General features: G+C 42.8%; 1 protein-coding gene across 1 annotated transcript in view; it reads right to left on the bottom strand.

Moving 5' to 3' along the window:
- Positions 1 to 638: 638 nt before the first annotated feature.
- The window catches only part of LOC308162551 (sacsin-like), a gene marked incomplete at both ends in the record, with an annotated part of 30,586 nt that continues 17,197 nt past the window's right edge, over positions 639 to 14,027 (bottom strand). The window contains 4 exons of the mRNA XM_080536697.1: positions 639 to 11,572; positions 11,691 to 11,779; positions 11,887 to 13,327; positions 13,442 to 13,588. Coding sequence (XP_080392823.1) covers positions 639 to 11,572; positions 11,691 to 11,779; positions 11,887 to 13,327; positions 13,442 to 13,588 — 12,611 coding nt within the window. The remainder of the gene's footprint in view (positions 11,573 to 11,690; positions 11,780 to 11,886; positions 13,328 to 13,441; positions 13,589 to 14,027) is intronic.

Here is a 14,027-nt window from a genome sequence, read left to right on the forward strand (position 1 = left end):
CGTTTAATCTAATCTAATTAAGAGTTTCCTGGAGTGCACACATAAAAACGTGATTTAGGATAATAAATACAAACGGAGATATCTGTTTTTGCAAAACAGCCGCTCAAATGTTATACAGTTTAATCTGGAGTCATATTTGACCCTACCACTTTGCCTCTGGAGTACAGATGGTCAGAAGTGAGGAAACCGTTGATGGTGATTATCAATTTATTTTGTAATAGAGGTTTAAAAGGAAATAAACAACTCCTCAACAACAGAAAGTAGCAATTCTGGTAGATATTTGGCCAAATGTGTCTCTGCAGAAGTTCCTTTTTGAAGCACTATGGAGTATCAGAGAGGACAATGAACAGAGAATAGCACATTTTTACTTAAGGATTTAATAAAGTAAGAATGTAACTATATATTACATTTATCAGAGAAGAGTACATATTAAACATATCCAAAATCAACAAGGAACACATTATTGTAAGCAATTAGTAAGACATATATTGCCCTTTTAATTTCTTGAAACTATTGGAATGCATATTATATCAAAGTGCAGCAGTTTACAGCTACTGTATATGTGAAAATAAGTTTAAAAAAAAAAAAAAATAATCAACCTTTTCTTTTAACACACAATGACAAACATGTCAAATCTTCTAATTAACATATGCCTCTACTTTACACAGAAGCTCTGAAGCCATGTTCAGCACTTGAGTTTCATCGACAGACTTGAACTCCCCATTGGGAATGCAGGGTGACGGGTGGCAGTTGGGATATTGAGTCTTCTTAGCGTCCACTCCCAGCAGTTTCAGTCTCTCCACCATGTCGGGTACAGTACTCAACTGGGGGCTGAAGTGTGACACTTGCTCAGCCAGGCTTGAGATAGAGCTGTTGGCAGAATGTTTTCCCAGTCTTTTGAACTCCGCTGCATTGAGGGCCTTTTCCACAGCCTGGTGGACCTTGAACAGACACCACTCGGTGCTCTTGCCGCCAGTGTCATTGTGAGCTGCAGTCACATCACACCAGGCTTGTCTTAACCAACGCTGAGCCTCTGCTCTATCCGGCTGTGGTACGTTTTCATGAAATGTCCAGAAGTTATATCTACCTCTATAGGAGTTGTGTGCCCTATAAAACCTCTCGCGGCCACGGCGGTGGCGTTTGGCTTCTTGGTCCCACTGTTCGTAGAAGCCACTGAAATTTGTGTTCCAATGCGGGCGTGAGTTATGCCCAGTCTTGCCCTTCTTGGGATCCTCAATTCTATTCATTAAGTACTTGAATGCCTCTGTGGCGAGCTCTATGTCGTCTGGGTTTTTGTCAGGGTGCCATCTTAAGTAGAGGCGTCGGAGGGCCTTAGGCCACTCCTCCTCAGGTAGAGCCCAGATTTCTGTCAGACATTCGTCGATTTCCTTTTTGATTTCTTCCAAGGACTGTGGTAAGACCCTTGTGGGGGTGTGTGTGGCACGAGAGGTGTGTGGCCCAGATTCTGCTAGTTCCAGTTCCATGCATGTTGTTTGTTTGGAAGAGGAAGGCTTCTTTTCCCGTTTGAACTTATAAAGATCAAGGCCACTGACTTCAATGACTTCCTCTTTCCCGATTTGTATTTTGTATTTGCATGAATATTGTCCTGTTTGGCCTGATGGTACACAGAGCTGTTCCACTATGACTGCAAAACAAGGTTCGTCCTCTGGTGACTTTTTAAAGCCAACATACTCCCCTTCTTCAAAGTTGTTGAGAAAGTTCATATCAAGGGAGTCTTGCCATTCTTCAGGGATGAGCCTTCCAGGGGTTGGAAGGCCATGATCAGAGTCCTCTGTACTGGCACTGTCATGAATTCCTTTTTCCTCCAGTGTTTTCTTGACCTCCTGCAGATCATCACACAAGAGAAGTTTTCCAAGAACTAATAGTAGATTTGAACTAAGTGTGTTACCCAGAAGGGCATTGATCTCTTTAGTCAGTGTCATGTTGACGTCATACATCACTTTAAAGTCCATGTTATCATTGTGTCTTACATAGAAGGTACAACCTTGATGCCCCTTTTTGATGTACACCTGAGCTGTAGAAATGGTATCACTCAGTTGCTCTTGACCAAGAAAAAGCATAGTTTCAAGGCTCTTGCAGCAGGTGATCTGAATACTGCCAAATGTTTCCTGACACATGTTAGTAGCATCGTCTTGTGAAATCTTGCCTTCAAGCTGCTCCCTGATAAGACAGACGAGACCATGCCTAAAGGCATCTGAGGAGAGATGTTTCTCAAACCATCCACTAAACTCACAGCCAGTCCCATACTCACAAGGCCGCATGTTCGATTCCACCACATTTTCTATGATCTTGTGAGAGAGCATTTTGGGCTGTAATTCTGGAGGCAACAACTGTAGCAGTCTTTGATGCTCATACATGTCTTTCCCGAGATGGCAGTGGCTGAGTTTCGCAAGGAGTTGCAATTTTTCTCCCAGGGATTCCCGTAATCCTCTAACCTGGAATACTGTGTCATCAAAATACAGTGTGCTAGACATATATAATCTGCCGTCAGTTGACGGTAGATACAAGGCCTTTGGTAACTCTGGGGTCATTTTTTCTGCTTGCATGTCATTGATCAGGTGAAATAACTGTCCCACTGCACGGTTGACAGCTGTCTGCTGATTTGGGTTCAGTGTGTGTTTGTTTGCGGCATCTTCATGAATTTCTTTTAGTACATTGCAGTACTGTTTTGCTGTAGGCCTCTCTTTAACACCAACCTTCTCAAAGAACTCTTTATATATGACATCCTTTGACTGAATTTCATACAAATAGGGCCTAAAGTCCAGATTATGAGATAGTACCAGAGCTGTTTGTTTAATCGTTACAACTTCCCGGTCGTTTTCAACGAGCACCACAGGGAGGTCAGTCAATGGACCGGCATCAAAGTCCGTTGTTTGAAGATGAGCGTAAGAATGCCGAAATACTTCAGCTCGAGTTTGAATCAAATCCTCAGTTTGGCATGATGACTGACAGATATTCTTCAGGTTCTCAGTTATGCATTCAGGTGGTGGTTGTTCAACAGCTCCTGCATCTTTCATCTTTTGTATGTTTTCCAAAGAGCAGTTTGGTAAGTGCAAGATTGGCATGGAGGTCCAAATCAGATGTTGGTAGAGAGGATCCCTTCCAATTAAAGAACCTTTGATTGCAACAGTACTCCTCTTTGCCGCAAATGGTTGATGATAGTGGCACAACTTCTGTTGAATTCCCACTGGAAATAAAAACTTGATATCAGCAATCCTTGTCAGAATGTGTGGTGCTTGATTTCTTTTGTTCTGTTCTTTCAAAACAGTTTCAAACAACGTTGAAGACTTCTGTTTCAGCTCTTCAAGGGCAACCACAGTGCCTTTAGCATCCAATTTAATTTGCTGAGCAAATTCAATAATCTCCTTATCTGACACAGAATGCTTCATTCCAAGCTCCCTGAGCAATGTTTTAGCAGCATGTTCTTTCAATTTGAATTTGTTCCAAAAGCTGTCAGGCACAAATCTCTCTTGGGGCAGCATGATCTTGTACAACTTTACACTCTTGTCAAAGAAGTATGAGGCCATCTGCAGATCACCATGAGTGTTTCTAATTAATTTGACATTACTCATTGTTGAGATTATAGAACTTTGGTGTTTCTGATACCCGTCACAAGGTTGTAGTGACAACAGCAGCTGGACAGAGAGAAGCTTTTGTCCCTCAGTGAGATTGTGTATGACTGGCAGAATGAATTGTACAAAGTACTCCAAATCACTTAGGATTTTAATGCCTACAATTTCTGACAGTCTTTTATTCTCTAGATTGTATTTGAGGAAAATGCTGTTGACTTCTGCATTGTACAAATCTGGAAATGATCCCATGAAGTGTGTATTGAGAATGAATACATTCCTGTGTCCATCAATCCGCTGCCGACTTCCCTGAATGGTTTCAAATATTGGTAACGACTTGAGCTTTCTCTGACACTCTTGTTTAGTTTTAGATGAGGTTATTCCAGACTGTAGGAAGCTTTGAAGTTTATTCAATTCATCGTCGGAAAGAAGCAGAAACTCTGAATGGCTCAGCTGGCAGACTTGGTCCAACACAGCACTGCTGTCATTTGTGTTTAATAGTCTGGGGTGTAAATGTTGATAAATCTGTGTATTGACATCGTTGAAGAATGAAAAGTGACGCTTCAAAAGACCAAGTTTGAGAAGAATTGTTGGCAACTCCCCAGTTGGATACTGAATCACACTTGACATTTTCCTCATTGTTTGGAGAAGAGGTTTGTCGTTTTGCCTTTGACAAACAACAGGCAAAATGGGACAGTCAGAAAAAAGCTCCATGATGACACTCAGATCTTTACCTCCATCCGCCAAAAATGGTACAGAATTGTATAAGAATTTCCAAAGTTCTGTCAGCCATGTGATTATTGTCTTATCTGGAGTGTGCAACCTGGTGTGTGGATCAATTCCACAGTTTTGAAGAAGGAGCTGAAGTGTGGGTTTCAAATACTTTACTGCAACAGGAATTGTCAACTCGCTAATAAAATTACCATCTCGTAGAACACGATGATGCTGGTTGGTGTCGTAATCCGCAAAGTGCTCCTCATGTCCATGGAACAAGTGGGTAAATCTTGAAAGACTTTTGGGAGAGTTATGGTTGAACTTCCTGAGAATCTGATCTTGAGTGAGGAGGAGTGGAAGTCCATTGACTGAACTGGAATTCTCTTTCGTCACATCTTGTAAGCAGTAGGACAGGAGCTGGGAGCATCTGGATTTGTCTCTGATCAAGGTTTGGCCAATAGGAAGGGGTAAACCCATTTCAGTTTGGGTTGCATCATGTAATGGTTTCCTCCTCAGGTAGTCCCCAACTGTCAGCGGGTTGACTGTTCGCACACCAACTCCAGCCGTTTTAAAACTTCCCCATATTTTTTGCATTTTTCTGGATGAAGGAACCAACTTCATTCCGAGGTCCTCTAAAATGGAAATAAATGTCTGATTGTCTGAGTTAATCAAATGCGGTGCATCATTTGGTTCACGCTTGCTCACACTAGACCAGTCAACAGTGTACTCCTGAAACTCCCGAGTTGCAGCTTGGCAGATTGAGCTCTTAATTACTGGAATAACACTGAACTCCTTTTCACTGACTGATCTGTATACTTCAAGGATCATTTCATGCCAGTCTTGGCCAATGTCCTTTGAAACACATGGGAAAAAACGAAAGTAAAAGTTCTCAAGATTGGATTGAAGAGAGTGAATGGAAAGCACTTTTACTTTCTTGAAGTTACAGTGGATGTAATTAAGAAGGTCAGCATACAATGGTGCGATGATGTTCAGTTTTAGGGACTCATTCCAAACAGTCTTCAAACTTTTACCATCCTCTTTCCAGAGGTCTCTCCTTGAAGAATCTACCTCAAAATTTCCATTTACATGGATTGGAAGTCCAGTTGTACCTGGCAATGGCAGGGAGCAGAACACTCTTCCAGTGAGGTCTTCCTTTGCAGTCTTCCTTTCTTTGCACTCTTCCTTCCTTCCTTCCTTCCTTTGCACTCTTCCAGTGAGGTCTTCCTTTGCAGAGCTCACACGAGCTGCCAATGCTGCCTGGGGAACTTTGTCAGAATGCTTTCTTTCGATGTCAGTGTTTCTTTTGAAGGAGCCAAACTGCTCTGCAATGATCCACTTGCTTTGTCTTTTATCGGATGATGAGACGTCGACATTGTAAATGGTTTTCAGTGGTGTTATTGGACTGTCAGACAGCAGGGAGTTTTGAACATGGTTTTGGAAAGAACCGATATCCAGAATGCTCTGCTTAGGGAGTTTTTTCTCAACGGAGAAGGTCATTTTGAGCTTTTTGGTGTCTGAGTTGATTTCATGGAACTGTATTTTTCGTATGTTCCTCAGGAAGAGAATCAATCCCTCAGGATCTTCAGACAAGGCTGTGGAAAGCTCCGTCATGTCATTGTCAGTGACGCACTGCGTTGATATTTCTGAGCTGTTTGCCATGGTACCCATCCTGATAGGCAACCTGAACATAGTGCCCTCTTCAAGTTTGAATGTTTCCGGAAGAAATGTTTGGTAAACATCACTGAATGACTGCTTGAACTGCTCCTCTAGTGAATACTTGCAGCCAGGTAATTGTCTTGGTCCGCTTTCGACATATTTCAAATTGGGATCAAATATGCAGAGATATTTATCCCCAGTTAAGATTGCAGGACAATCTGTTAGATGATAAACTGAGTTGAATCCAAGTCCATATTTTCCGGTTTTCCCTGGAATGTTGTGTTTTCCACCTTCTCCTAACTGTTGAATGCCTTCCAGGTCTGCGTCAGAAAAAACCTTGTTGTTGTACACACATAGTGCGGGGCCTTGCAATGGATTCCATTTCTCTCCAAATGTTCTTTCTGTTCCGTGCTGTCTTTTGTCCCAGACAAAGTGAATTTCTGTTGCTTCTGCATCATCTGCATTTTGTATGAGCTCTTTCAGGATATCCTTCTTTGACGGATAAGCGGAAATTATGTTTTTAATGCGAACTGTCAATTTTTCATGTTGTCCAAACTCTGTGGCAAAAGGTGAAAATGTTTCAACCAAATGATTTTGTAGTGTGTGATGTCTTGTTGTCGTCACTCCGAAATGACATGCCATGACACGTGGTATGTATTCATGACATAAATGAACCCCTGACACTTGCATCCAGGGGGTGTCATTGAAATGAAGCCGGCTTGCTGGTTGCAAAACACCACTTTCATCAGGTATGAGGCAGTCATCTTCTTTCCCAGATTTGGCCTCAAATAATCCCCTTTCAATTATTGCGAGACAAATGTAGAGGTCAGACTTGGAAAGTGGTCTGGATTCATAGGCATTACTCAGTTTCTGAAGTACAGCAAAAAACTGCTCTGATGTGAATTTCTCCTTGATGCCTACACATTCCCAAACCTCTTTGAAACCATGGAAGGCTTCTGGAAGTACATGAAGATATGGTTTAGCCTCAAAATCTTGATGTTTTGCCACTGTCTCCAAATCCACAAACTTGCCTTCAACAAGAATAGAGGGGAATGAGTGTGCCCACTCAGAAAAGGATTTACGAGAGGATTCTTCCTGATCATGCAGCAAATCATTGAAAAAGCTGTAGCATTCAGAGGCTACATTGGAGAGCTCTTGTTTGTTACAGGTCTCAGAGTGCTTATAGGCTTCCTGCAGCTGTTGAAGCACTGTCTCAGGTTTTGGCTTTTCATGGACTCCCAACATGCGTAGGACTGGATCGTCACAACGTATTTTCAGATTTGACTGGTCAACCACAGACTGTGTCATGTTCACTAGATGGCGACAGTTACCACTGTAAATATCAATGGGCCTCCGAAGCATGGCCTTTTCATCCCTCTTTTTACATGGAATGAACGCTGTGTTCCTCAATGTGTCCCAGTAGGGAGAGTCTTCATCTTTTAAGGAGACCCTCATCAACTCCAGGATGCGCTGGATATGCTTGTATGCTTTCCCCTCGTCTTTTAGCCAAAGACGATCAATTGTCTCCACTCTCTCTGTGATGTCCTGCAATGGGAGATGGTCATTCAGCATTCCCAGCTCTGACAGGCGTTGAATCCTTCTGGGAGAACAAAAGTCATTTGTGGTCCCTTCAAGAAAGCGCCCCTCCTCTTGTTCAAATAAACAGGCCACTTTGCCTGATGGATTCACAAGTCTTTTGATGAACTGGAGCTGTCCTCCTGTCTGTGTAGGAATGCATCGGTATGTCCTCAGTAGATTGTCAATATCATTGTCATTCAGATCAATAGCATGCAGGACGAGAGCATTCCTACTCTTGGGGTCCATAGTGTTTAGATTGTTGAATACAACTTCCCTGTAAAAGTCGATCCAGTGTAATGTTCTCTTCTGTAGAGCCTCATCAAAGCCAGCCTGCAGGAAGCTGTTTCTCACCCAATGTGGGAGAGGGACAACATGATATGGTGTGTCCGAGTTGCTTTGGCAGCACACCCTCTTAGCAAGCTCTCCAACGGCTTTGTCCGTTTCAATACTTGGGTGCAGAAATCTTGCCTTGTCCAATGAGCACCAGTTTTCCCCATCACTAAAGAGCTCAAGTTGCTTGCCAGAGAGGGGCTGAAAAATGGCGGAGTAAAATGCATCCACCAAGGGTTTGAAAGGTTTGCTCACTTTCTCTGTATTGGGCCAACACGTGAAGTAATGGTAGCTGTGCAGTTGTCGATTTCTTGAGAACGTTTTCAGCACTAGGAGAGTAGTGACATATGCTGTTGTAACAGCATCCTGAAGAAGGGCTCTGTTCCAGTCACTTTTCACTCCACTTTCCCAGAGACCTCTTCGATTAGAGGTCACGGCAAATGATCCATTCACATTCACTGGGAGACCTGTGTCTATCGCCAGAGGAAGAAAGCAAAAGGCTTGACCAACCAGTTTGGTTTCTTTAATGACCCATTTCCCTGTTTGTGATTCTTTGTGTAAAGGTACAGCAACACCTCCAATCGGCAAAGAGAAAGCGGTCTGTTTATTTTCTGTCTGAGCCATTTGTAAAGACTGTTGCGTCCCAAAGCAGTTATACAGAAGCCAAAACTGGACATCAGGTCCATCACAATGTTGTTGCGTTACTTCAGTAATATTGACTGTATGACAATCTATGACCTCTTTGCATTTTGGATCAAGTTTCATCAAAGTTTTCAAAGATTCACATTGCATTGCTTGAAATGGGTGCTCTTTTGGAATCTTGATTGTGCTCACAACTTTTCTGGAGACTGTGAAGAGTGTCACTATGTGGTGGTCTTCTGGAGGAGTGGGAGCATCATCTGCGAGGTTTTGAAGAGACACTATGTCAATGTTCTTCAGAAAGAGAAGATGAGTTTGTGAATTCTTGATAAATTCCTGTTGAAAAGTCATTATGTCAACTTTGCCATAAACCTTTCTGCTGATTTCTGAATTGAGAGCTTCGTCTTGTGTGCGGAAAGGTAGTTTAATGAGTGTGCCAGGGTAGGATTTCTGAGTACTCCCTCTTGAAAGATTACAATCAAAAATGCGCTCATAAGGTCTGAATTGTCCTGGAAACCTGTTGAAAAGCTGCTGCCGTGAAAGGTCAAGTTTAATTCCAGGATTTGCTTTGCTTTGAATGTGCTTTTCTAGGTGGGTTACATTTGGGTCAAGTATTAGAAGGCCTTTGCCACTGAGGATTGAGGGAATATCAGTGACATGATACACTGAATTAAACCCAAGTCCAAACTTCCCAATCTTCTCTACGCTGTTTTCCTTTGAAGCAGACCCAACTTTTACTATGTTTTTCCAGTCATCTTCTGTGAAGAGCTCATTATTGAATGCCCAGAGACAAGGGCCTTGACAGAGAGTCATTCCGGGGTCTATGAGGCTATCAGGGGGGTCTGTGTGCCTCCGGAAATCCACCACAAACCTACAGGTGTTCGCTCCAGCATCCTCTGCGTTCTGAATGAGCTCTTTGAAAATGTCATTTTCTTCATCATATTCCTTTAGAATGTTTTTAATCCTCAGTGTTATCGGCTCTGACTGCCCACACTGCTCTATTCCAATGAACTCTGGACAGAGGATCCTGGTACTGAGGAGCGGAGTCTTCAGCCACTCTGCAGTCACACGGGGGATCTCCTCATGGATGACATGGAACTCCTCTTGGTCATTCTTTAGATCTTCCAAACCATCCCTGCCAATGTCACAGAACACAGTCTTGGATAACGGTTGCAGGGTAAACCTTTGACTCCCTGCCATGACTGGCACTGGGATATCATCCCTGATAGTCTTCTTCTCTCTCCACATCCAGTTAAGAATAGCTAGTGACACTTTAAGCTCGGAGGGGTTTCCAAACGGCTCCTGCCTTTCTTCAATGGCTTGTTGGATATCATGAAGGATGTCCTTTATTTCTTCTTCTGAAAGTGAGGCCTTCACTCCAAACTCTGTGAGTAACTTCTTGTATGGTAAGAATTCCTCCGGAACTCTCTGAATGTAAGATCTTAGATCTAAATCTCGTGGATAGGCCAAGACCACATCAGAAGGAGCAACAAAATCATTGTGAATCCATAGCCAAGGAATGCGCTGCTCCTTCATAATTTCTTTGAACTCAGGAAGATTATCTTGCATGAATTTGTAAGTGCTATGCAACTGTGTTTTGAATTGCCCGTTTTCATCTGGATCACTCATTCCCTGTGCCATTGATTTCAGCACTAACAAATTCTTAATTACTTTTTCTGCAGGAGGGAGGCGTAGGAGACCAAGTGTTTCGCTTACTTTCTCACTGAGCTCTCCAGTAAGGGGCATAGCATGCCCTACAATGTCCAAGTAACGGTTATGTCTCATCTCCTCTGGCTTGTTGAGACTGGAATTCAAAGACGGAATCCACTGTAGCTGTGAAAGGTGTTCCAGCTCCTGTCTTGAGAATTTTGAAAGCAAGTCGTTGCTGTTAAGTAGTTTTACTAGTGCTTCTGCTTTTTTTAAAGCCTCCGTTTTTGAGTGAACATGTAATTTCTCAACATTAGTGGCAACATGCAACACATTGTCTGAGGTGATGTCAATTTCCTTTGTCTGCATTCCAAGACGCGTTAAGCTCTCAAACATCTGCGGTGTCTGTGTGTACACAGGTGGAGGGAAGAAATCTGTCTCAAAAAGGCTTTTGAAGGTTCCACTTCTTGGATCGAATAAGCTTGAGGTCTTTTTCTGCTCTCCTCTTTCCATTTCAAAGAAGCTCAGATCCTTACATCTTCTGAACAAGGTCTCATTTTGTGAGAAGAGGATGCTGCCATGCTGTAGTATCCAGGTCATTATTCTCTCACTCTCTTCTTTCCTGAAAGACCAACTCTCAACACCGTCAATCAGGTGAATGGCTGCCGTAGCTGTATCCAAGAGATCAACCCCGAGCAACAGTAGGAGCCTGCGTTCGGCCTCATTGGTGCACTGCATAACTGAATTGGGCATGGCCAGCTCTGCCGGGATAGCTGGTACTACGTTTACAACTACAGCCTGCTTTGATCGAGCAGCAACATATTCTCCAGCCATTAATCGGAAGAGAGGCAAGTCTGAGAGCAGGTCTCGCTCATGAGCCGTGAGGGAATCCAGAGAAGAGAGGTAGTTTTTAAGTTCTTCTTTTTCATGGTGAGATGCAGACTTTATTCCATCAATGACCTGATGGGCCTGTACGTTCATGAAAACTTGTAGAATGCTTTTTGGGCATGGTGGTAGTACATACAAGTCCAAATCTTGGTGCTTAAGACATTCATCTCTGTTTACAACTGTACCCCCAACCTTCCTCACCACTCTCTCCACTTTGTCTGGCAAGGTGGCTTGCATGCTTTTTCGAAAGACCAGGGTTGACTTTCGCTGTAGTCTTGCAAGTAACATAGAAAACTGACCATCTTGAAGGGGCTCAATTGGTATTAACGGCATGCCATTGAAATCACTTAACTCTCCCCAGTGAGTATTGAGAAATTTCCAGAATTCCGGAAGCCACCTTAAGGGTGGGTGCTGATCACTCCCCATCTTCCAGGTAACAGGACCATCAGTCTCTTCCCAATCTCTTGGAAGATTCTTCTTGGCAAATGCAACCACAATTTTTGCATCCATGTTGATTACTTTGAATGTATCTAAAATAATGGAGATAATATGAAAATAACAACCATGTTAAACATGCTTGTGCCATTATACATGGTGTCCAATAAATTTCATACATGTACGTTTATTATAATATAATTAAATTCTTACTTGTTGCAGCAAGTCTCTTCAAATGGTGAATGCTGGCTGTGCTGAGGTTGTGGGGTATGAACAGGTTTTTGGAACCGGGCAGCAGATCTCTGAATCAGGAGAAAGATTAACACATATTCAGTAATATATTGAAACGAAAAAGCATGGGTCATCTATATGAAAAATCCTGTACTGTGCTAAGATAACTTAAACTTACCTTGGAAATGCCTCGTTGTCAATCAAAGCAATGTCCTCCTCTTTGTTTGTGAATGACTTGAAAGTCCCATCACTGAGTGGCAGCAGCTGAAGATCCCTAAGATCATGGTAGTTCTCATCGCTCAAGATGTACTCCAACAGATAGAGTTTGTCCTCTTTGGAAAGATTGGACACGGCACCTCGGCGGAGGACATTCCTTACGAAGGCTGGAGTCACCCATTCTAGTGTTTCAGGCTGTTCAAAAGCCTGCTGGATAGCTTCTGATACATGATCTGGAAGGGTGATAAGCTTTTCTCCACCAGCGATTAAAGCCTTTTTCACAGCAGCCATCAATTCCAAACTCTCAGTATCATTGGATGGGCACACTGCCTCTGACGGAGATACAAACATCCTCCCATCCGCAGCTAGAGAAAGGACTGCGATATCCTGTTCAAACAGACGTTGTAGAACATCCAAAGCAATCCCATGCCATTTTTCTTTGTGTTTCGTCTGAGTGACATCTGGCCAGATATTATACACAGAGGAGACAGGGAGTGCAGAGCTTTTGGACAAGTTGATGGAATCCTGAAGGATCTTAAGATATGAGTGAGGGAGGACCTCTTTAACCAGCAACTCATTCCACATAGCAGCTTCATCGTGCTTCTGGTCTTCCTCTTGCCACTTGATGTGTCTTCTGTTGTCTGTGAGGCCAAAGCATGCATTCACGTGAACAGGGAGTCCAGTCTTATTGGATTGGTTGTTTGGAAGTGGCAGAAAGCAGCTCAGTCTGCCATCAGTCGGGACATTCTCCTGACCACATGGGAATGCTAGGTCAACTTGAGGGCGATAACAGAGCTTCTTAGCTAGCAGATCGAGCTCTGGTACATTTCCCTCTTTCATGCAGCAGGTTGTCACAAGCCATGTGGTCTTTGTTTCCACACAGTCTTTTGATATAGAGGATATGACTTTAAAGCAGGTTGACCCCTCGGTGGTTGACTCCTCTCTAGACTCCAAATCTAGATCAGGTGATGGGCTTGATGAAGTCACCTGAAGCCTGACATTGACTGAGCCATCTATGCTGACGTGCATCAAGGACACTGCTGACACATTTCTTAGGAACAAAGTGCTTATGTCTGCATCTGCGATAAAGCTTTCAAAAAGCTGACCCACTTTGTCAGAGTCATACAAGTTATCTGAAATCTCGGAGGCCTTGTTGCGCAAGGGAAATCTAAAGAGAGTCCCATCAAAGTGCTGATCTTTCCTGACGACTTGCTCCCATCGCTGTTCACTGACTAGCTCGACGATGTCTTGAAATGGTTGAAATTGATCTTGTAAATTTGTCAGAGTTTCCTTGTCTTCCTCATCATCTAGAGACCACTGAATGCCTCCTTGTCGCTCTCCAAACAGCTTCTCTTGGGGGTCCATAAAACCAAGGTATTTGGAACTGAATATGCATGGTACATCTAGAAATGCAAGTTGACAGCAAAAGAGTACATATGAACAGTTGGTTATGGAGGGCAATTAAAACTGTACTGCAGTTGCATCATTCATAGTGATAATAATACTTGGGCTCTAACCTGTTATGTGGTAGACAGAGTTGAATCCAATCCCAAATCTCCCAACTTTGTTTGGATCATCGCGCTTCACACTTCTGCCTGAAAGCTGAATGCCTTTCCAGTCCTTTTCAGTGAACACAGCATTGTTGAAAGCGTAAAGGGCAGGACCTGGTAAGAAAAGGGAGTTTTCGATTAGTCACTATAACAACGCAATTAAATAATTTCTACATTACAGTTTATTCATGGGCCAACAAGATAATGTATTGAGATCAATGTGAGCACTTGTATTCCTGCATTTCAGAATGCTTGCAACAATTGTTATCTGTATTGTTAAATGTTATCCTCCATTTTACATTATGCCCAATCTAATTTGTAGGAAGCCCTAGTATAGCTAGATAGTTCACCTTGCATTGAAAGCCATAGGTCATGTTCTCACATGAAAGTCTGAATCAGGACCTGGAGCAAGTGGATGAGTTTGCAACATTGTTGCATAAATTATTTCTCTGATTTGCCTTCTCACAGCCCTTTATGTAAACGAAGTAACATACGCAATCGAAGTAACAGACATGGTTGATTGGTTGAATTGATTGGTTGATTGATTGGTTGA

This window comes from Nansenia antarctica, assembly GCF_963989245.1.
Source record: "Nansenia antarctica genome assembly, chromosome: 7".
NCBI classification, from domain to species: domain Eukaryota; kingdom Metazoa; phylum Chordata; class Actinopteri; order Argentiniformes; family Microstomatidae; genus Nansenia; species Nansenia antarctica.